General features: G+C 50.0%; 5 protein-coding genes and 1 non-coding gene across 6 annotated transcripts; 3 read left to right on the top strand and 3 right to left on the bottom strand.

The window, feature by feature from the left end:
• Positions 1-869: 869 nt before the first annotated feature.
• ALT_0956 (aminophospholipid-translocating P4-type ATPase NEO1) lies at positions 870-4,753 on the top strand (the record flags this gene model as incomplete). Its single annotated transcript, XM_033558712.2, has 2 exons — positions 870-2,733; positions 2,784-4,753. 2 exons carry the CDS (start codon positions 870-872, stop codon positions 4,751-4,753), a joined length of 3,834 nt encoding a protein of 1,277 aa, XP_033414603.2.
• A 733-nt stretch (positions 4,754-5,486) lies between these two features.
• ALT_t011 lies at positions 5,487-5,623 on the bottom strand. Its single transcript has 2 exons — positions 5,587-5,623; positions 5,487-5,521 (listed from the first exon to the last, which is right to left on the bottom strand). It is a non-coding gene; the product is annotated as a tRNA-Ser (tRNA).
• A 326-nt stretch (positions 5,624-5,949) lies between these two features.
• ALT_0957 (GTPase-activating protein GYP7) lies at positions 5,950-8,658 on the bottom strand (the record flags this gene model as incomplete). Its single annotated transcript, XM_089599067.1, has 4 exons — positions 5,950-6,290; positions 6,349-6,978; positions 7,037-8,426; positions 8,506-8,658. The coding sequence occupies 4 exons, from the start codon at positions 8,656-8,658 to the stop codon at positions 5,950-5,952; spliced, it is 2,514 nt and encodes an 837-aa protein (XP_089456731.1).
• A 925-nt stretch (positions 8,659-9,583) lies between these two features.
• Positions 9,584-14,437, top strand: ALT_0958 (uncharacterized protein; the record flags this gene model as incomplete). Its single annotated transcript, XM_089599068.1, has 12 exons — positions 9,584-9,716; positions 9,812-9,921; positions 9,977-10,158; positions 10,213-10,628; positions 10,689-10,794; positions 11,174-11,438; positions 11,503-11,974; positions 12,035-12,466; positions 12,529-12,654; positions 13,654-13,754; positions 13,881-14,198; positions 14,288-14,437. 12 exons carry the CDS (start codon positions 9,584-9,586, stop codon positions 14,435-14,437), a joined length of 2,811 nt encoding a protein of 936 aa, XP_089456732.1.
• Positions 14,438-16,989: 2,552 nt separating this feature from the next.
• On the top strand, positions 16,990-20,236 carry ALT_0959 (F-box protein; the record flags this gene model as incomplete). The annotated part of the gene is made up of 2 exons (XM_033558707.1): positions 16,990-19,294; positions 19,353-20,236. 2 exons carry the CDS (start codon positions 16,990-16,992, stop codon positions 20,234-20,236), a joined length of 3,189 nt encoding a protein of 1,062 aa, XP_033414598.1.
• Positions 20,237-20,676: 440 nt separating this feature from the next.
• On the bottom strand, positions 20,677-23,023 carry catA (catalase catA; the record flags this gene model as incomplete). Its single annotated transcript, XM_033558706.2, has 3 exons — positions 20,677-22,370; positions 22,421-22,733; positions 22,790-23,023. The coding sequence occupies 3 exons, from the start codon at positions 23,021-23,023 to the stop codon at positions 20,677-20,679; spliced, it is 2,241 nt and encodes a 746-aa protein (XP_033414597.2).
• Positions 23,024-23,713: the final 690 nt, after the last annotated feature.

Genomic DNA, 23,713 nt, shown 5'->3' on the forward strand with positions numbered 1-23,713 from the left:
ATTGCGGATTCATGACTGGATATCCATGACATGTAGAAAGGTATGAAGCTCTGAGATTCGGCACCCGAACAGACACCCGAGAGATAGCACGGAGTACGGAGTAGTGATGCTTTCTCCGTTTTTGGTTACCCCGTCTTGGCCTGTCCGTCATCCGGAGGGGATTGACTTTAATCCGGTTCGAAAAGAACACCTAACATGTCTTGTCACGTGCCTGGCCCAGATGTCCTATACTTTGCATCGCATAGTTGTGGAGTACTATCAACAGTCATTAGTTGCATGTATATCAATTGCGAGCATGATATAGACTAGTCTACTCTCATTTCCTCCCTCTTTACAGGGAATTAATCTCCCTAAATCATTATCTGAAGACACTCAGCTGCTACAATGTGGTCTTGAAAGGAGCAGAGCAATACACAGCAGCTTCGCCTATGACATCGCTGTTTCATAAACAATTGATTGCACCACAGCTGCGTGGCAGAGCCTGAGGCCCGCACCAATCATGTGATCGGACCTTGCTCCACCTCTCATGAATCAGTTACCACTACTTAGGCTCCAAAGATACCTTAGTATTATTATTATTATCGCGATGATAGAATGACTTCCTTTCTTCTACTCCTTGATTATTCTTAAGTGCATATAGGATGGTGTTATTTGCCCTCTTTTCCTGGATTTCAGCTTCTTACTTCCTGGCGCGCTGTTGAACGCCATCCACTTTCTTCATAGCGACAAGTACAATAACAATGCGGGCCTGAAATGCCATTACCGTGAGATAGGGATCCTGATCTAATAAAGAGGACTTTGCGAGGAAGATCCGGGATCGCCGCTTCATATGGGAAGCACAGTCAATATCAGTTCGCATCATACCTACAATGCCTTCATCATCCGAGTACCTTCATCCTCACGACCGCGCCAGCCTTGCTGGTGACTCCGGATCCGATGACGATCTTGACTTGGAGGAGTTGGACCCGACCACGGCGACCATTCATAAATCTCCTCGGCTATCAAACGATGGAACAACGCGACAAAGAGGCTATGGTTCAGGGATTGCTTTGAGGAATTTGCGGGTTGGCGGTGGAAGTCGAGGGTGGAAGCGTAGTGCTTCCGGCATACGGAACAGGGATTCGGAGGAGGATACACACGGGTTACTAGAAGATCGAGAGGGAGAGCCTCTCCGGAGCTCGCACGCGAGCTCACGCAATTTCACTGATGATGATGCTCCGCTGCTCGACAATCCCCGGCGGAGCTCGGCCCGCTCGTTTGCGGGTGATGGCTCGATTCGACGAAGGGGTTCTCGGTCACGATTTTTCGGTTTCAAAGCAGCCAACATCTTCTCCGGTCCGTCGAGCTGGTCTCGCAGGAACGACGAAAACAATGCAACCAAGCCTCCTCGGGAAGTGCTCGTTGGGCAAGCGCAAAGGACGAAGTACCCAGCGAACATCGTTTCCAATGCGAAGTATACCCCTTGGAGCTTTCTACCACGTACCCTATACAACGAGTTTTCCTTCTTCTTCAACATCTATTTTTTACTTGTGGCTCTTTCGCAAATCATTCCCGTGCTTCGCATCGGGTACATGTCGTCCTACATCGCGCCTCTAGCTTTCGTCGTCTCGATATCCTTGGGAAAAGAAGCCTTGGATGATATTGGTCGGCGAAGACGAGATGCCGAGGCCAACTCCGAAGAGTTCTCAGTGTTGTCCTTTGACAAGCCCGCGGGCAGAAGGGCGTTTGCGACACCTGCAAGTAATGATTCGGATGTCGACGAAGTATTCGAGATCACGAAGAAGTCTAGGGACCTGAAAGTCGGTGACGTTCTTAAGGTTCGCAAAAACCAGCGGCTTCCCGCGGATGTGGTGATCTTGAAAACTATTTCCAATGACTCTGTCACTGCGCGGCGAAGCTCTTCAGCTGAGATTGCCACGGATCTTATGCGACCCGACCAAGAATCAGTTCAACCGTCTGAGGTTGAGCCTAGTTCAAGTGCCGCCGCGGATGAAATTGATAGTTCTTCTACTAGTGACACATTCATCCGTACTGACCAGCTAGACGGTGAAACTGACTGGAAACTACGCTTGCCTTCGGTCCTATCTCAGTCCCTGCGACTCCGGGATTTCCTTAGACTCAAGGTCACCGCCAGCGCACCGGACAAGCGAGTCAATGAGTTTCTTGGCACTATTGAACTTGGCTCGCAGCCAGGTTTCTACGATCCCCACGTCGACAAAGCGCAGACTGGCGGCGGAGCGAGCAACGAGGATCGGCAAGCCAATTCTGCGCCCCTCACAATTGACAACACGGCTTGGGCAAACACGGTCCTGGCATCCAATACAATAACGTATGCCGTCATTATCTACACTGGCTCGCAAACACGAGCAGCTCTCTCCACATCGCCATCTCGTTCAAAAGTAGGTCTTCTGGAATATGAGATCAATAACCTGACCAAGATCTTATGCGCGTTGACCCTCACTCTATCAATCATTCTGGTTGCTCTGGAGGGTTTTGAACCAAACAACGACAAAGAATGGTACATCGCAATCATGATTTACCTTATCCTATTCTCAACAATCATTCCGATGAGCTTGCGAGTCAACTTGGACATGGCGAAATCTGTGTATAGCAGGTTCATTCACCGAGACAAAGATATTCCTGGGACCGTTGTTAGAACGAGTACGATACCCGAGGATCTTGGTAGAATCGAGTATCTCCTTTCTGACAAGACTGGTACCCTAACTCAAAACGGTAAGTCTTCATATATCTGACCAGTTGAACTGCATTATTAACTGTCTTAGAAATGGAGCTGAAAAAGATCCATGTCGGTACTGTTTCTTATGCAAACGACGCTATGGAGGAAGTGGCGTCATTTGTTCGGCAAGCCTTCGCTGGCAATACCTTGACCACACCTTCAGCTGCATTCGGAGCTCAAGCAGGACTTGGGGCAGCTCCTCGTACAAGGCGAGAGATTGGGTCGCGCGTTCGTGATATTGTCCTGGCGCTGGCTCTATGTCATAATGTCACTCCCACGACCGACGAAGAAGACGGTGTGAAGGTCACGAATTATCAAGCGTCATCGCCCGATGAGATTGCCATTGTCAAGTACACCGAGGAGGTCGGTCTGAAGCTGTCATACCGTGACCGGCAATCCATTATCCTGGAAACGACCGACACAGCCAGTATTGTCGTTCGTGTCCGCATCCTGGAGATTTTCCCTTTCACCTCGGACAGCAAGCGAATGGGCATCATTGTACAATTCGAAACCGCCAACTCGATCCTAGAGTCTTCGAACGAAGAGACCGAAATCTGGTTCTATCAGAAAGGCGCAGATACTGTTATGTCCAGCATCGTTGCAGCAAACGACTGGCTTGACGAGGAAACTGCGAATATGGCTCGGGAGGGGCTGCGTACCCTTGTGATTGGTAGGAAACGGCTATCCTTGCAGCAGTTCCAGGAGTTCTCTGCAAAGTACAAGCAGGCCTCGCTTGCGTTGCAAGGACGCGACGTCGGGATGGCCAAGGTTGTCAGCGAGCACCTTGAGCGTGACCTGGAGCTTCTCGGCGTGACTGGTGTGGAAGATCGTCTGCAAAGAGATGTAAAACCATCACTAGAGCTTCTTCGCAACGCTGGAGTCAAAATCTGGATGTTGACCGGAGATAAAGTGGAGACTGCACGGTGTGTCGCAATCTCCGCCAAGCTGGTAGCTCGGGGCCAATACATCCACACTGTCGCCAAAGTGAAGGACCCGTCTGCCGCCCAAGAGGCGTTGGACTTCTTGCGAAATAAAACCGATTGCTGTCTGCTCATCGATGGCGAGTCGCTGTCGCTGATGCTTGGTCAGTTCCGGTCGGCATTCATATCCGTGGCCGTTCTGCTACCGGCTGTGGTTGCATGTCGATGCTCTCCGACTCAGAAAGCTGAGGTCGCGGAGTTGATTCGTCAATACACTAAGAAACGAGTTTGCTGTATCGGTGACGGCGGCAATGATGTCTCCATGATCCAAGCAGCCGATGTTGGAATTGGTATTGTCGGCAAGGAGGGACGCCAGGCCTCGTTGGCTGCTGACTTTAGCATCACGCACTTCCACCACCTTACAAAGCTCCTCGTTTGGCACGGCCGCAATTCATACAAGAGATCCGCCAAGTTGGCGCAATTCATCATGCATCGTGGCCTCATCATTAGCGCTTGCCAGACAATGTACAGCATTGCAAGCCATTTTGACCCAAAGGGTCTGTTCATCAATTGGCTGATGGTCGGCTACGCGACGGTCTACACCAATGCCCCAGTCTTCTCGCTCGTTTTCGACCGCGACGTGGACGAGCACCTGGCCAATCTCTACCCCGAACTGTACAAAGAACTCAAGTCCGGCCGCAGTCTCAGCTATCGCTCGTTCTTCGGCTGGGTGCTTGTGTCAGTTTATCAGGGTGCCGTAATCCAGGGACTCTCGCAGATCTTGCTCAACACCATCTCGGGCCCGCGGCTGATCAGCGTCTCGTTCACGGCCCTCGTCATCAACGAGCTGCTGATGGTCGCTATCGCCATCACCACCTGGCATCCGGTAATGATCTTCAGCCTTATCGGTACAGCTCTGGTCTATGCCGCCAGCGTCCCCTTTCTGGGCGACTACTTCGATCTCGAATACGTCATCACAGTCGACTGGGTCTGGCGTGTGGTCGCCGTCTGCGCCGTCTCCGTGGTCCCCGTGTGGGCAGCTAAACTGATCCAACGGTCCTGGAAACCGCCGAGTTATCGTAAAGTCCGAGGTTAATTGCTTTCACTGATATCCCTTGTCGCGACGCCTTGCCTTGGTCGTTTCTCAACTTTTCCAAATAAAGGAATCGCGGTTTATTGAATGTCATATAGTTCTCTGTACTATCCTCATTAGCATTCATCGAGCATTGATACTATACCATTTCCCTTCACTTTTACTTTGTTAATATATAACCCTTGCATAGAACTTCGCTTATGATTCAATGAACGTCCTGTGGACACTTATTTTTACGTGCTTTCTCTGCTGTATAAGACCCGGAATGAGCTACCAGCTCTGCAATTTCATCCTACGTATATTTTTGGTGGCTAATATGACAGGTCCAACAGGACCTTCGTGAGGCTCAAGGTTGGTTATACAAATATATATATCGAGCGAGCTATGCGGGAGAGTACAGAAGTACGGAGTAGCACACTCTTAATCTCCCCAACGCCACTAAGTCAAAATATAACCCAATTAAAAATCTACAAAATAATATATTGAGAATGGGGTAGTAATAAGCAAAAATCGCAGGGTCATTTGTATATATCGAGCGAGCTATGCGGGAGAGTACAGAAGTACGGAGTAGCACACTCTTAATCTCCCCAACGCCACTAAGTCAAAATATAACCCAATTAAAAATCTACAAAATAATATATTGAGAATGGGGTAGTAATAAGCAAAAATCGCAGGGTCATTTGTATGAAAAAAGAAAGGTAGTGAAAAAGGCAAAAAATAAAAAAGATATTGCGGACGACACCTCTGGGATTCGAACCCTGTAGGGGGACTGTTAGATGATGTTGTGTTATTTGGGTAAGTGAGTAGAACATACCAGGCGGGCGAACCCACAGGCTTAGCAGGCCTGCGCCTTAACCACTCGGCCAAAGTGTCCAATGGTGCTTGACAGACTACAGAAAGCTATCTAGATGCTATTTTTACTACTTGGGTATACGCACCACAAAACAACCAGCGACGCCGAGAAACTACTGCCTGGACGTACTCCGTAGTTGAGAATCATGATATTTATGATCGTTTAAGATAGTTAATCGCGGAGATAGCATCGTAGCTAAGAAACGCTGCCAGAAGGAAAAGAAATAACGCCAACCTGTCCCAAGCCCAACCCAGCCGGAGATTCTCCTCAACCAGTACAAATATGAGGCCAACTCAAGCCGATAAAAGACGCGAAGATCACGACTAAATAAGGTCGCTGCGGCAGCTCATTTTGGGCTGGATGGATGCGGCTCTTTCCACAGAATTTCCTTGCTCAGAAGCTGCCTCAATTCGGGCGAGATAACCTTGGACTCGGCATTATCTCCGGCCGCACCACTACTGGCCGGACCGGCACTGACACCGCTGCTGTAGCCAACGCTATGTGGGCGTTGTGGCGACTTGCCCTTCGTCGAAGCAGATTCCTGCGTGGGTTTCCGTTGATGGGTCGATGGAGCGGGGAAGTTATTCTTCTTGTCTATTGCTTCAACTGTGCGTTCAAAGCGACGGAAAAGGGATTCTGCGCGGGTGAGGATGGGGACGAGCTCCATGGTGTTTGATAGCTCGTTGACTTTTGGGTTGATTAATTGGATGGTCGCGGTCAGTTGGGGTAGAGGTAGTGTGCTTACCGTATTTAAGAACTTCATCAAAATGTTTCAGATGGTCCATGATCACATCGCGGTGTTTTTCTAGGATTGCTAACGCGACAAAGAGGTGGAAACTGCTGGAGAAATAGTCGGTCCACAATGTCTCCCAGAGACGTAGGACGTCTACCCATTCGAACTCGCGCTTGTACCAGACAAGGAGCATTCGGAAAAAGAAGAAGAAGTTCGTGCTGTCGGCGGATTGGAGATGGAGGTATAGCTGGGGGTCCATAAGTTGTACCAGGTGATCTAGGGTGAGGAGTTGGGCGCGCATGCCAGACTGATCGCGAAGGAAATTCCGTTCCTGGACTGTGTAAGCAGTGTTTTTGGGACGGATATGTGTGGGATTTACCATTCTGTCCATGAATCCAACAAAGGCCCAGAATGCGACTGCATCGTCTTGCATGACCGCGTAAATTGGCGCTAAGAGGTCACTCATTCCTTGAACGTAGCCAAGGTTAGGATTGTATTCGTTGTAGGTGAGGAGCATGTCCTTCATCTGCTCTAGATGTACGTTCGTCCCTACATCCGCAAAGGGAGAGTCTGGATCCGGATGAGGGATATCTTCTCCTGCAAAGAGAGGTATCGTGCGATCTGTACGATGCACATCTTTTTCTGATACCAATATGTTAGCAACTGGGTTCAGAAATGCTTCCAAGTGAGGCAAGCATACCTATGCGGTTTTTCTGCTCTTTCCACCACTCATACTGCTCAGTAGTGGAAGACCCCTCAACCATTCTCTCCCACCAAGCACCCTTCAGCCGGATGTATTCATCCCGTTTCGAATTCATCAGAGCTTGACGCTCGTCGCGGCTGCTGTCCCAAGGGTACACTCCGAGAAGGAAAAGCCATGCCTCCTTCCTGACCCCATCATTTGGGTCAAGGCCCCCGTGGAAAATCCTCTCCTTCACTTCGTCTACAGTGACGTTGAGCCTTCCCGTGGTGGCATCAAAGAAGCCCTCCCATTCCTGCATAGTGACAATTCTGCGTCGTTCCTGAATCGCCATTGTTCCAGTTTCGAGCTCCAAAATTTCAAAATCACCCACAGAGCTATTTTCCATTTCCAGGACATCCCGTGCAGTCCATATGCGCTGAGCCCTTTCTCGTTCACTCTGCTCAGCAATACTCATCGCCCATCGAGCCAAGTAGAGCCTGGCGCTATCGAACTCATCCTGCAGGGTCTGAATCTCAGGAGTCTTCATCAGGCGACGGACTTGCGGAGGGATCATGGTGTTGTCGGCAAGTTCGTTCGCCGTCCGCCTTGTGAATGTGGTAATCTTGCTGAGCTGCTCAAGGACCTTCCATCTAGTTTCCTTGAGTGCTTTCACAAAGGGATCCATTCCGGCATCTCGTTCTGCACTGCCACCGGGTTGATGTGGGCCAGCAGCTGCATCGTGCCCTTGCTTCGTTACCGATCCGTCATAACTGCTGAGTGGCCGTGCGAAGGATATGCGGTCCTCTTCGGAGGGATTAATCAGATAGACACTGTTGTCGACAGACGAGCGCTGCACCTCAACGTACTTCCGGAGCCAGCGCAGAACCTCGTCACCGCCCCAGAATAGGCCGCCATTTTCACCAAATGGGTCAAAACTTTCCCTTGTCCGTTTTTTCTTCTGCAGTATCGTTGATTCGCATTCACTATCGTGAAAGAACAGCGCCGGGAAACTATCACCAGCCCGGGTATTGATCACCAGGCTACCAAACCACCAACCTAAACTAGGAGGTCGGACCAGCAGGGAATAAATTTCGGATAGCGGTACGGCGAACGCATATAGACCGATCGGATCTTTATATGTAGTTGTAGTCGGGAGCGGTGGTACCAGATATCGTTGCTTCGGGGGTGAAGAGTCACCAGACAGGTCGACTTTGACATAGGTACTGTAGGCGTCGCCGAGGGAGGATTCGGGGACCCAGGCAAGGAGGTAGGAAGAGAGGTCGGCGGTGGTCATAGCGGTATTTGTTGATGCGACATTGCTGCTCATAGTAGGAGCTGGTTTTTGTTGGAGCAGAGCGATAAAGCCAGGGATATTGTCCTTGGAGGAGGGAGTTGGATGGACGTATACCTGCCATACTCAGGAAGACAGCGGAATGTCAGCTGTGGCCTTTTATGCAAAAGTTCTGTTAGACTTGTCAAAGACTAACCTTGCTCTTAGAGAACAAAAGCTTCACCCCCCTCCCTGATGTGGAGGAGATGCTATTGTATTCGTCCTCCTCGGCGTCGCTGACATCGTAGAAAGACGCCGTCGGTGACGGCGGGGAAGGAGGAGGAGTGAATCTGGTGCCGGAGCCTGCCATTTCTAATGGCAAATTTGGAGCTTGACGAGATAGATTTCAGAGAAAGGTGCTCATCATGCGTAAGACTGCGATTGGATTTGGAGTTGTTCTTTTCCTATTGAGTGAAGCTGATAAGACAAAAGCAAATGACTGAGCGTGGAGAATGAGATCACGACGTAATCGTGGGGCACCTGATTATTGATCGATTGTCCCACTTTAGACAGTCTTTGAACTTCAAAGATAATTAAATCCACAAAACACTAGAGAAATAGTTTGATGCTGAATACTTGTCACTTTACTATCCCTTGAAGTAGCTTCTTGAGTCTCTGATGATTTGCAATATGTTTTGAGGAGGTACTTTCGAGAGCTCTTCCATCGCCACACATGCCCACAGCAGGCAGCAGCAAAACATTTCATCAGTTGATACAGTCAACATCAGTTCGGCTACAGTGAAAGGAAGAACCAAATTTGTCTGGGGGATACTCTATGTGGAAGATGTTTTTCCTTTTTATTCCTGAAAGATGTGTCATTCCATGCTGAACATCTTTGTCTACAGCCCTTCTTGAGTACTTACCTTTGTACACTTCACTGAGTAGTAACGTGTTCCATCTTCCTTATGTATCCTCTGCTGCCTATGCTTTGACCGTCCTTTACAAGGAGAGATTCATGGTATCGAATGATGTTACGTACCTTACTGTGATTCGGATGCATGCAACCCTTGCTCCTATCAGCAGGACAGGACACCCTTGTATGCATATGCTTCATTGATCATTCGCCCACAGCGAAGTTAATTACCTTAGACTCTGTGTGATATAGCTAGAGGCTTTAAGGGATCTTATAACCTCTTCGGGAAACGATATACCCATCCAATTGGACATCTTCCTTTCTTCTGCTACAACAGGACAGTAAGTTGGCTGCAATGTCCAGAGATCAGGAGCTTAAAAGGATGGAAGAAAAACCAGATGGCCGGACGTATTTGCTAAATGCTCAAAATGCCAGAGTTAGCACGTACCCTTCCGGCTTCGTGGTATTGCAGCCAGCCGCTCTATCAGCTCGAGCGCAGGGCAATCTTCAACAAGGTATATGACACTGCCTGTGTGAATGGTACAAAAATGTCTTATAACCGCATAGTCATGGTATCTACTCGGACCTGTGACAAGGTTCTTGACCATAGGAGAGAAAGTCGAGTATGAAATCGCGCAGCAGTCGGTTCTTGCTTTTCGAAGTTGTGGAGACGCGACTTTTCCTGGGCCAGATGAGATCCAGGTCGTCAGTGTGAGGACAGTACGCTCTGCTCAGATTCCTGCGCGCCATATTGTGGATGCTCATCATTTTTTAGGGCAGAACGCTTCGCTCTCATATCACACTCACTGGTCTCGTCTTTAGTACATTGTCGGACGAAGCTCCAAAATTTGAGGAGTACTTTCCGGGTCTCGAGGCATTGCTAGAAAGGGTGGACTTCACCAAGCTGCCATACAGGCGCAGCATCAAATATGAAGGGCGCTTCAACTGGAAGACGATGTGACGAAAATCCTCCCTTTGGCTATCCACATCTCTCTGACGGAGACCAAATAGGGTCGATGGTTATCAGGAATGCCTACATTGTCAATACACACATCCCTCGTTCTCCGTCTACTATCCCCCGACATTCTATACTGTCAACAATCACCAGAACTTCTCCCAGCATATCGCTGATCCAAAGAAACCAGACGACGGTCTGTTCTTGTATTTCTTCCCCAACTGCACTCTGAACGTCTATGGCGGAGGCATGTCTTCATTCCGTGTCTGCCCGACTGAAGATCCAAGCCAGACAAGGATGGAATTCGACTATTATCACAAAGAGTCTGGGAATAAATTTGAGGAGTATTACCGATTCGTCCGACAGGTTGCGATGGAGGACTATGAGCTTTGCGAGAAAGCGCAAGGTAATCTGGAAAGGGGCGTGTACAGCGAAGGCATCCTGAATCCAGAAAAGGAGAACGGAGTTTCATGTGAGTATAAGATTGACGCCCGCTAAGTTTGATGTAGAAAACTGTTTTAATGCGTCACAGTTTATCAAGATAAAGTCTTTCAGCTCGTGTGCCAGCAGCACGCTGCGGAAAGCGCAAGCCATGATCTCTCCGTACCTAGATTGAAGGAATCAGAGATCAATGACGAGTAGGTCGGAGCGGCCGCATAGTAGACACGGCTGTTAGATTTGCATGGTTGTTCATAAGTGTCCGTTAGTACTAGTATAGATTCATACATGTCGTGTCCATCGTATTCAAATTCGCCTTCGGCTTCAGCAAAGACTAACAGTCATTTCTTAACTGCAACCCCCGCATGAAACACCTGTACACCGGAAAAGCTCACCAAATCTGGAAAGATATGCAGCAAGCCTGCTGACTTATAGGGTTGACTCATAGTTGTACCACGAGTCTAGTCTCTTCATGCCAGCCCATCAGGCAACGAATGAAGTTGACCTTCCTTGGGGTCATCAAAGTTGCTGTCCTTTAAATGCTTCAAACGGCGCCGACGCTGCGGGGTTGACACACAGGAGAAACCGCTGGACAATCGCCATGGAGGCTCTGACCTCGCCTACACCAATACTTGTAGCACTGTTGACTGCCATCGTCTTCCTATGTCGAGCCTGGCCCCGTGGGATACACCCGAAGACGCTCCTCACAGGACAATCAGAGCAATTCCCTCAAGTCACAGAAGCCCACGACACACAAGTTGTCTCTAAGGAATCGGATTTTCCTGAGAACTGGCTGAATAGCAGCGATATCTTTCAACTCGAACGGCGCGCGGTGTTCGGCAAGGTAAGCGCGAACAAGCCTGCTCCAAGTTCGAAATTCAGATCTCTTAACACTTGTGGATCAACAGTCATGGCTGTATCTTTCTCACCGCAGCCAGTTCACGAAACCTGGCGATTATCAGTCCTTCGAGGTGGCCGGCTTCCCTATCTTCCTCATCCTGGGCAAAGATGGTGAGATTAGAGCTTTCCACAATGTTTGTCGCCATAGAGCGTACACGGTCGCGAATAAAGAGCGAGGAAGTTCTACCGTTCTCGGATGTCGCTACCATGGCTGGAGCTATAACACGAAAGGCGAGCTTACCAAAGCCCCTCATTTTGAAAATATACTTGGTTTCGATAAATTACAGAATGGTCTGTTTGCTATTCATGTTCAGCAGAGCACCGACGGCTTCATCTTTGTGAATCTCGAAGCCGATGCGCCGGGCGAGTTGCTAGAGACCGACTGTCCGACCGACTTCGTGAAATGTAATGGGCCTATAGCTCAGTCACGATGGATTGGGGGTAAGGCTATCGAAGGAGCATTCAATTGGAAAATGGCTGGTAAGTTCGGCCCTGTTGCCATCTTTAGCCTCAATGAGCTCTGATGATTTTCCGCATAAGTCATATCTGAGAAGCAGTTCAGTACTACTGCAGTATTGCCCGAACTTGCGCGACTTGTTCGCTCATCAATATTGGCGAGAATTAAGCATTATTTGAACGGGAAGTCAGCGGGAAATCCTGATGTTCTGATATTTCCCAATGTCTCGTTTCATATCATCAAGGATACCAGATATTGGTACTCTCTCACCTTCCATCCGGCGTCTGAGCGAAAGACGCTGGTCCGATATGATCTGTATTGCTTCCAGAACACGGATGGCGACGTCAGTTCTCAGTTGATTTCGGATAAGCTGATTGAGATGATAACCCAACAAGTTACCGAATTGGAGAACAAATATCAGTTACAAGTCAGAAGAGCTGCGGATAGCTCCCAGGAAGGTGTGACCGCAACGACAACAGAAGTTCGGGACTGTCGCTCTAGCTTGGGAAACTCAAGTTCGTCTCTACCTGGCGCTGAGTATCCGTCTTTGGAGAACCCTAGCGCTTATGTTGCATAGATTTGCAAAAGATGATCCTCGAGAAGCTGAAAAGACATTCTAAGCTCGAAAAGCTGCAAGGGATGGAAGTGCATCCTGCAATGAGGCAGCCGCGAGTGACGCAAAAGTCCCAGCAGGCCGATCGACGTAAGTCGATAACTCCTTGTTCGCAAATTCGGAGCTGGAAGATCAAAAGTAGCTTCACTGACTCATCCCAGTTTGCAGAGAGCTCGAATGTCGTGGCAGGAAATTCCCAAGTCTGGCCTGGTAGCCGTCATCCGCGTTGAAGCGATCAATAAAGTAGTCCCTAGGCATAACATAGCACTGAGCGAGCTACAAGCAGCGATACTCGCAGATATCTTGCACCAATGCATAACATGCATAATCAAAACACTTCCCTACTAGATCCATAGCTTGGGAGCATTTCTTTTCCTGCTTTTTTATCGATTGTGACGGAGAAAAGAGGTACCTAGGATTGGCAACGAAAGGCCAGCCACCAATCAACACCCTGAATTGACACATTCTTCACTGACTTTGAGTCTCCTCTTTGTACTACGACGTGTCAACTTTCCCTTTTCCGCATATCCATTTCTCCACTATTTCGAGTGCTAGGGACCTATCTGGAGCCCTGATCTACTCACCAACTCCACCTCCTAATTATCCAGGAGATCAAAATTCAAGTACCTCTCTACGTACACCATCAATATAAATGCTTAAAGGCATCCTCGTAACCTCGTGTTCTCTTCCCGATAACTTTCATCAAAGTGTCCGTAAGTTCGTAACACTTGATCCACCCATTTGTTCCATTCGGCTAAATAGGTGAACACGAGTTCTTCATCTGAATTTCTAAAAGTATTTTTAGCTCACCAGGCCCAGAACAATTCGAGTCTTGCCAGCTGACATCATTACCGCACAGAGTCAACACGCAACACGAGCTTCCGAAGTAGTCTGCAGTAAGTACACCAAAAATTTCCCCTGGTTCGTATCTCGCACAAAAAGACTAGATTATACTAAGTGCTGATTTATGCAAAAATAGAGCCAAACCTCCTATTTGACTTCCCCGCCCGAGGCCACTACTCTATTTACGAGGGGAAGCTCGTATTCACCCGGCCACTTGCGCATCTCATCTAGCTCGCGCATTGCCAGATATGTCTCTACCCCCGATTGCAACGGCAACCTTGCAGGCCGCGCTCGTAAATGCGGGTTCGAATGTCCTTGCGCAGGGAATCAAAGCGTGGAGAGATCAGGTACGTCGATTCGATCTTATGTCGTCTTATTCATCCTAGCGAGCAACCAGCCATGGGCAATCCCATTAACATGCAACGGAATGATGACGATTCTGACGAGCGATGGCAATGATTCCCACACGGTAGACACCATTCGAGCTTGACCTCCAGGCTTTGTTCCAGTTCACGACATGTGCGTTTGTACTCTCGCCGTTGACCTACGTCTGGCTTGAGGGCCTGGAGTCGAGGTTTCCTGGCTCCAGTGAGGATACATTTGTCTCAAAGTCTACGGCTGAGAAGAATGGCCCGAAGCAGGGGAAGCAGAAGTTGAACGTGACGAACACCGTAGCAAAAGTCGTGATTGACCAGACTATCGGCGCGGCGATCAACACTGTCGCATTTATTATGACGATGGGACTCTTACGGGGACAGGATATCGATGTCATCAATGCACAGATTCAGAATGTAAGTCCACTGCTGCTACTTTCTTCGGGTGTATTCTTTGTTGCTCTGCTATCGTAGCGAGGGTATTAGCCAGGACTGATGCACCGCAGGACTTTTGGCCCATCATGCTTGCTGGATTCAAGCTCTGGCCTTTTGTGTCGATTCTCAACTTTACGGTTGTACCCGCAGATAAGCGATTGCTTGTTGGTAGTCTGTTCGGCGTCATCTGGGCGGTTTATCTGAGTCTGATGTCCGGGTGATATCGGCCCCAGATAAGGCAGATTCATGATTGCAGCAATTGCTGGCCCCCGTGCTCTGGTTGTAGACAAGAATAGAGTGAAAGGATTGTTGGGTTGGTGTTGGCTGGTTAGACATTCCATATTATCCCTATTGTAGATAATGCGGCCGTTTGGGGGCTGAGTTTTGGATAGAATCCCGACAAAATAGTACCAACTATCCTATCTGATCATCCGTGGCCATTATATTTCATCTAGGATCTACGTAAGATTAAGCCTTAATTAAATCGAATTCCGTCTACTAACGCTGATGCACATCATCTAACAAGAGCCAGAGGCGAAGCTCCATGACAAGCTCCAGCAAAACTGCTGAGCTCAGACAGGACTCACTTCCTGCACCCTTCCGCGATCACCTCAGCAATTGAGCTTGACTCGAATGTATGTGAGACACATCCATTAGCTCAGATTTACCTCCCGAAAACGCCTTACTGCGACGGTAAGGTTATTTGATCCTGCCGATCGCCAACAATAAGTTGGTCTCTTGGAGATCCATCGACGATTGCGGAGTGTTGGGGGCAGTTGGTTGTTCTGTCGTTAGGGCGTACCTAAGGTGGGCCTACGAACAAACGAAACATATCTGGTCGCAGTATGTCTACATCCTAACAGTTTTGGAGACAAGAGGTGTCCTATTCCGAAGGAAGAACTGCAGTTTGTGATAAATCATACTCGAATCTCATGGGTCATGCCTGGTCTCCGTAATGCGAGGAAGATGCAGGTAAGCGGTAGGAATGTGGGCAAACTTGACAGAGGAGGTGATCAGCTGGTTGACATGGCACAGTTAGTATAGGAATAGAGAGGAAGGGGATAATGCCATTGTTCGAAAAAGCCCCAAGTTCCGAACTGGTAACTGCATAGACAGCCAAACTGCCATAAGGATAGCAACGCCCCAGGCTTATCTATGTGGCCCCCAGAACACTAGGCTTGTGACTGACACCCCGTATCTATGATGGCATGAACTGAAATCCTCCTGAGACCCTGCAAGGTTGGTTGGGACTCCAACAAGACTACAGCTAGTCAGCCAACGAGCTTATACGATGAGCAAGGATGGAGTGGGCCGGGGGCCGATGTCTTGAAGATGCAGAAGTGCAGATCAGTGGCGTTGGCTCGATGGCGGAGTATCCAAGCCTGGGGGAATGCGAGGACAAAGGGCCGAGACGACGCCAAAAAAAGACTCGATACGACAAAGCGGAATATCACTTCGTGTTCTTGATTTCTTTCATTTTACCTACGGAGTAGATACCTCTTTCGTACTTGCATATACGATTGTGGACGTTGATAGAATCAGCATCGTTCATTTTACGAAATTATTACCTCTCTAAGGGCACATTTTATTCTCGTTTCTTGAAGAAATACTCCTCGGACTGATGGACAAAATCATATTATTAGAAACGACGGTAATTGTATTTCAGCTAAGCGAGGCTTTCTCGAAGTCGTACAACACCCAAAGTCAATCAGAATCAGAAATACCACTAGTAACCAACTGGTCACGCCTGTCTCTTTTTGGCCCCCCATCCATCATTCCTCGTGTCACCAGCTTCATCGTCTATCATCATTGGATTATTGTCGAGGGATCGTCCCTTGCGAAGTTAACATTTTCCCTCAGCCTTTTTGACCAGAAGTAGCTTGGTTAGATAGGCAGCTTGCGGAAAGGAATGATTAGTTCCAGCAATTGGATAGACCATAATAGTCTATATGGCCCCCCAACACCAACAATGCTCGACCTGTTGTTGCCGGAAACCAACCCATGCCATGCACGTGGTGACAAGGGCTCGAAATCGATTCATGCAGTGATTAATTGCCAGACTAGTACTGCATCTCAGTACTATATACTCTGTATCCTGACCTGTCGTTTTCCCTGTCGACCACTCATCCCTTGGCAGGCGATGGTGCTACCTCTTTGTCCTACTCTGTACATACCTGCCTCTTGACTGGTTCGTTTCCCACCGAGCAATCTGGTGGTCATGTGGAACAGATTCATGCTGACTGGTCTCATCAGATAGTCCTTCTCCGTTCTCTTTGTTCCTTGTATAGCGCAATTTCGAGGCGATCTCTCTCGGCTTCGGAATTACCAGGGAAGTAAGGAACACCGACTGCTGGAACGTCCATTCTATACTTCCAAGTCCGCCCGACTCATAGAGACCTGAAAGTACCATTAGGATCTTTCATCATCGCGACTGGAGGACTGGACTTGTCCCGGATCGAGACTTTGGTGAGGAAGAGCAGTTCATGGCCCAGGAATAGACCGGAGTGGCATTGTCAAGGAGAACAAAGAACGTCCCGAAGTCACGGATCTATCTTGCATGATCATGTATAGGCCCGAGAAAGGCACATCTGCTTGGTGATCCAACTGTACAGCTCTAAGCACGAACCTCCAGCCCTTTCCAGATCCGTGGATCATATCATACACCGCATTTCCGAACTTGGGTAAACCGTACACAGCACAGCCCTTCTGGCTTGACTCGATTGGAAATCTGAACTGCGGGAAGGAGCCGTTGAAAAGGCTACCATCTTTAAAAATGAGCACGACAGACCCGTTAGGCGCGCCGTCGTCTGATTCAGAACACTCCGTTACGTCGATCTCAAAGTGCGATACTTCTTCAAGTCGACCATCCGATGACGAATGGACAGACGACGACAATTTCGCAATCTCACCACTGTCGGACAGATCGCCTCCAAGAGGGACTCATTGGACTCGATTCTTCCCTGAACTGTCGTCGCATTTCTCGCTGGTGTCTCCGATAAGCACCACAACCCCTAAGGTGACACATTTTTCTCTTCTGGCAGACATGCAGGCGATTGATCATCAAAATCGACAGAATTCCTCGGATTCTGGCACTAGAACTGATTCTCCGTCCTTGTCTGAAGACACTTTCGACACAGCTTCCTCGTGCTACAGCCGAAGATCGTCCGTGACAAGTCTTGGCTCCGAACTAGCCGGATGCCCCTACAAATCAGCCGATGCCTTTTCTGTCATTTCCCCCGCTGCTGCAGGAGTATTTGATGACGATATAGCGCCCGTGCTAGTAGGCTCGGCCTCCAAGCTAGCCGTAACAAGCCCATCACTGGATGAGGTGAGAAACAAGCCCCTCCCTCGGGAGCCCCCGATTGCATTAGCTCCCCTGTCAGTTCGTCACAAAGGCCCCCGTCCGCTCCAGGCTTGCCAGCGTCCCTTCAGCGACCGGCCTCGTACGACAACCCCGGCCACTCCTGCCACACAACTTTCGCCTTCTCCACGTACTCTATCCCAGGCAGCTGAGGAATTGGAGAATTTTCTTGCAGGAATCACCGAGCAGCGCCACAATGAGCCCCAATTGTTTTCTTCACAGATCTTCAACGGGCCCTTGCAGATAAGCCGCGGAAACATGGACATGATTGCTACTCGACCAGCTCCAAGGCCTCCTAGAAATATTACTTCTATCAAGTTAAATGACAACTCGGGTCTAAAAATCAGTCACGGAAAACAAGAGCGCGATTTGCAAAGAACAATGAAGAAAATGAAGAATAAAGGGCCCTTTTCGTTTTCCGTCCCTGGTTTCAGTCGCAAGTACACCAATACTCATCTCCGATCGTTCAGCAGCTCCAGCTTGAAGTCAGAAGTGGAATCCCCGTCCTTTCGCCCTCAGCGCCCACCGCGCCCGGAGACTATTCATGATGAGCCGGAAGAAACGGCTGAAGTGGCCGAGTCTTCCTGCCTGCCAGTACCCTCCCAACGACAGAGACCATCGTCCTTTTGCAGTGAAAGAGAATTACGATTGAAACTCCCTCGGCTCCAGACAAAGCAAGTGCGCAGCCACGAAGACCTCGTCTCCACTTCCAGCTCTGTGGGAGACAAACTGGTCGCTGAGCGATCGATGCCTAGAATCCGAGCGAACAATGTGGAGGAGAAGATTTTTGTCGCGTCCAGCAAATCAGGACGATTGAACACATCAAACTCTCTCTTCGAATTGGAAGGCGGCCTGCCGCAAAGGATGGTCTATGAGCTTGATGCAGGTTTGCCATCACCACATCCCAACATTACCATCTCAGTTCACAACCCCTCCAAGACAACTGCTGTCCAATTACCAGACGACATCACCCTCAAAATACTGGAGCAAGTTTCTTCCCTTGATGATCTCTTCCATCTAGCCGTCGTCTCCAAGCAGTACTACCGCGTTTTCAAACAGCATGAATTACATCTCATGAAGACTGCTGTGTACCGCATGTCCCCTCCAGCCTGGGAATTGCGTGAAATAAGCCCTCCCTGGGATAGCGAATGGCAGATTCTCGTCGATCCGGACGCTCCTGTCCCCGAATACACTCCCACACATTATCTCCAACGTTACGCTCAAGACATCTATACGCTCGCTCAGCTCAAGTCACTCATCCTGGCCCGCTGCAATACCTTCCTTCGCCAGGAAACGATCAATGGCCTAACAGGCAAAGATGATGCCCGGGCGGCAGAAATCGATGACGCCTTTTGGCGAATCTGGACTTTCTGCCGGATCTTTGGCTGTGGCAAGAATCGGGAGAATGATATAGTAGGACAGATGGACTGGCTGAATGGCGGCGTTATGGCCCACGACCGTAATAGCATCGTGACCACGTCGCTCACTGAGCCATTCGGCATGAACAATGTCCTATTCGAGCCGCCGGAGGGGTTTGGACGCGGAAACGGGGAAGGTCTCTCCCAAAGTCAACTCTACGACATGACGGAAATATGGACCTGTCTTGCCGTGTTGCTCCAACCCATTCACGGCAGCCGCACTGAGGCCCGAAAGGCTGGCGTTTTTGACGGGCTCGACATCGCAGAAAATGACACGGTTAAGGAAGAAGCTATGATAGGTAAGTGTCCCTTTTTGTCATCTTCTTCTTATGGGATCGTAGACTGACAAGCGAACAGAGGAATGGACATACTATGTCCTCACGCTGGGACCTTCGGCAGTCCTAAGTATTGGCTCAATTTGTCCTTTTGATAACGCTGAAGCGACATTTCAAACGGCGCAATCCATTGGACTGACAAAGTGGGAGCCTCCCGACTCCAACATCAGCCGGTCCACTTTTCTCAAAGAAGCCGTATCCAGAGCCTACAAGGTACGGGAAGGAAGCCCGTCGCTCAATGGATCACGTCTATCGAATGCCAGTTCTACCTCTTCCAGATCTTCTGCCGGCCGCGACAAAACGTCTCAAACAAGCAGCAACGCGACCGACAGCAACCAAAGCAATCGGCGCCGACAAGCTGTCTTCGCAGCTCAGCTGCGAAACCGACGCACTCAACAGCAGAATAACCCTGGTAACCCAATCACGTTCGCCGAGGAGCGCCCGATCTCAAGCTATGCCATGATAATGAGTCGCCTCGAGGGGCTTCCAAGCGACCAACCTCCACCTCCACCACCACCCAGCCAGCAAGTGGCATCGTCAGCGTCACTGACTCCTCGCTACTGTCCCCCCGCACCCGTCCAGTACTCTCAGCCACTACCTCCACCACCACCCACCGCGAACCCAGTTTCCTACAGGCCTCAGGTCCTCGACCCCGTCGACCAGGCTATCCATGTGATGGTCCACGAGCTTGGCTTCAAAGAAGAAGATGCCAAGTGGGCCTTGAAGATCACGGATACTGGCGAGGGCATCGATGCAAATGCCGCGGTTGCGCTTCTCACTAGGGAACAAGAACGATACGAACAACGGCGCAGCGGCCGCTTCGCGTTTCGCTCGAAGAGCCCGTCCCTGCTTGAATCCGTCATCAACAGTCAAGAGTCGGTCAACTCTGGCTGGAGATGGGCTTGAGCCTCTTCTCGTCAACTGATCTGTCTGACTCTCAGATCTATGTTTATATGTCAACGTCTGCATGCGCAACGCCGCCATGTTTGTGCCAGACCTCATCATGATGCCGGGGTTTGAGAGTATTTACGATCAATCTGGTTTACTGCTGCGTTTTTAGCGACTGAGGTATATTGCCATTTTTTCTTTACATATTAGTACCTGTCTTTGCATGCCGGCTCGATACCCATTATGCACACTCGTTACAAGACATTTACTGTACAAGCACGTTCCAGATATAGATTCTACCACCGAAGCGATTCGTTGCTGGCTGTTTGTCACATATCCTGCAATGTTGTCTTTCAATCACATCTGAATGACATTCATATAAAATTGAATTATTGCTATCATTATATCCATACCATAAACAAATTCGTAAAAACTATTCCGTATCAACTCGCGGCTAACTAGAAAGCAATGGTCGATGCCAGACCGTCCAATTCACGCTGATAATTCCTGTGCTGCGAGATCTGGTAGAAGAACTTGCCCACAAAGTCCGTCGCGCCCTTGAGAATCTGCACGCTTTCCTTGAAGCTCTCGGGCTTCTGCTTCCCGCCCGCAGTGACAACACCATACCACTCGACTGGGTCCGGGCTCTGCGACGACGCCACCTGGACGTCGAGCGTGCCGCCCAGCGTCTCCTTGACGAGATCCACGGCCTCGCCGGTGGCGCCCAGCGCCTTGAGATGGCCGAAGGTCTCGGAGATCCAGTACTTGATCTGCCCGTTCTGGCGCAGGGCGGCGACGTGGGGGCCGCCGGGGATGAAGGTTGCGTCGAACATGGTCGAGCGCTGGCCGTCGTAGTGGTGGTCTGGGATGATGCCCTTGGAGGAAGACTTGTCCTCGCCGTCGGCGTAGATGGCGGAGCGCTTGGTGCCGATGATGAAGGGCAGGGCGCTGGCGGCCTTGATGGCGGTCTTCATACCGGTGAAGGTGACGGGGTCGTAGCCGTCGCCGATGATGATGGCGATGCGGCGGCTGGCGATGGTGGGGGTCTTGGGAAGGAACTCGGTCTGGGAGAGGTGCGGGGCGCGGCGGCCGTGGTTCTGCTTGAGGGCCTTGGCTGGGATCGGGGCGCCGACCATCTCGGCGACTTCCTGGGCGAGCTCGAGGTCGATTTCGGCGAGGCGATGGCCGGCGAGCCGTTCGTAGACCGTGGGGTCGTCGCAGTGGTCAAGCTCGAAGCTGAAGGCCTTCTTCATGTGGAGCTTCTCGTGCTCAGACATGGAGTTGTAAAAGAGCTGAGCTTGGTTGTGGTGCTCGCGGAATTTGTCGCTGAGGGCGCGGTTCTTGATGCCCTCCACGCGCTGGGGGTAGGTTGTGAACCCGCCACCCTGGGTGCCGGCTGGGGGAACGGCTTCGAAGCGGTTGGGCCAGTAGTTAACCGTGCCTTGCGTGATTCGGTGGCGCATCTGTCCGTCTCGGTTGTGGTTGAGCACAGGGCACACTGGACGGTTGATTGGCAGCTCTTCCCAATTGATGCCCAGGCGGCTGATCTGGGTGTCGAAGTAGGAGAAGTTTCGGCCTTGGAGAAGTGGATCGTCGGTGAAGTCGATGCCAGGGACGATGTGGCTGGTGCAGAATGCGACCTGCTCGGTCTGGGGGAAGAATTCGTCGACGTTGCGGTTCAGCTCGAGCTCTCCAATAACACGAAGGGGCACAAGGTCTTCAGGCCAGATCTTGGTCGCATCCAAGATGTCGAATTCAAAGTCATCCTGCTTCTCCTCTGGAATGACTTGGATTGCAAAGTCCCACTTCGGGTACGCCTTGTTGTCGATGGCCTCCATGAGGTCTTTGCGATGGAAATCAGGGTCTTGGCCTCCCAGCTTCAAGGCTTCGTCCCAGACAAGAGAGTGCACACCCAGATGGGGGATCCAGTGGAACTTGACAAAGTGTCGCTTTCCCTCTTTGTTGACGAGAGCAAAAGTGTTCACACCAAATCCCTGCATCATTCGGTAGGATCGGGGGATGGCGCGGTCAGACATGGCCCACATGAACATGTGGGTGGCCTCCGGGTGCAAGTACACAAAGTCCCAAAAGTTGTTGTGAGCTGTTTGGGCCTGAGGAACCTCGTTGTGTGGCTCTGGCTTGACAGCATGAACTGGCAGCAAAGTCAGATCTGACAGAAGCAGCAGCAGGAACGATACGTACCGAAATCCGGGAACTTGACGGCATCTTGAATGAAAAACACAGGGATGTTGTTTCCAACAATGTCCCAATTGCCTTCATCGGTGTAGAACTTGACAGCAAATCCACGAACATCGCGGACTGTATCAGCGCTACCTCTACTTCCTTGGACAGTCGAAAAGCGAACAAAGACGGGCGTGTTCCTTGACGTATCCGTCAGGACACCGGCATAAGTCAGATCTTCAATGCTCTCCTTAAGCTTGAAGTTCCCGAATGCACCAGTGCCACGCGCATGGACTACTCTTTCAGGAATACGTTCGTGATCAAAGCGATGGATCTGTGGATATCATTAATACCATCTTGATTGAAGATCTGTACATGCAGTATGTTTACCTTTTCTCTGGCGATCTGATCCTCCAGCAAGGATGAGCCAGTCCGGCGGTCATTCGTAACTCTAAGCCATTGATCGGTGTTGCTGACTCGCACACCGTGATCCGTGGTCAGTGGCTGCTGGGTATGAGCATCGGCAGTATCTCTTTCCAAGTCGATCAATTTCTTGCTTTGGGAGGATGTGTTTTGCAGCACTTCCTGCGCTTTGTGCAAGCCTCCAGCAATCTTCGTGGCCATGTTGATTCTCGGGATTGATGCTCAAGGTAATTTCAGATTTAAGTAAAGCTCTGTGAAGAACCGACAGCGCCGACCTGACAAGAACATCTCTTTTAACATCTCTGCTGGCTTCGATGGTGTGTAATAAATGGTCTTTGGTATGTCCAGAGCTGTGACGCACGTAAGTGTGACGTTGGCGGAACGTTAACGTCACCCCTGTCAGTGTCAGCCTCGGCTGGATCCAGCGATCATGACCATCCAGGCTGTCCAGCCATGGAAAAACCGGAAATTCGCATGCGGAGATATTTCCATGACTTCTTCAGTTGAAATCTTCCCGCTGAACCTGTTTTTCTTCAAGGGTGGTATTCGTTGATGGAGAGCCAAGCTCTGTTGTTGCGGGGCATATGAGTTCATGACTCTGTCCGATAACCAAGGAACTCACTCCACCCCATGTGGGTGGGCTGATGATCTGCAACGAGAATTCTCAGAGCCAGGAGAGTGTCCAATAGATTCACTGATATTACTTCCAAATCAACTGTTTCGCTGTGGTATCGCATTGATGCTGCCGAAGTGTTGTTGTTGGCGGCTGTATATCGTTCCGCGAGTTACGCAACACCGCTCCAGAAGCAGGGATGCAAACGAATCTTGGATCAATGGATGCTCTTAACGATCCATCGATCAATCAGAAGTCGTTTGCTTTTGAGATTGTCC

The sequence above is a fragment of the Aspergillus lentulus genome, assembly GCF_001445615.1.
Source record: "Aspergillus lentulus DNA, contig: Alt01, strain: IFM 54703, whole genome shotgun sequence".
Classification (NCBI taxonomy): domain Eukaryota; kingdom Fungi; phylum Ascomycota; class Eurotiomycetes; order Eurotiales; family Aspergillaceae; genus Aspergillus; species Aspergillus lentulus.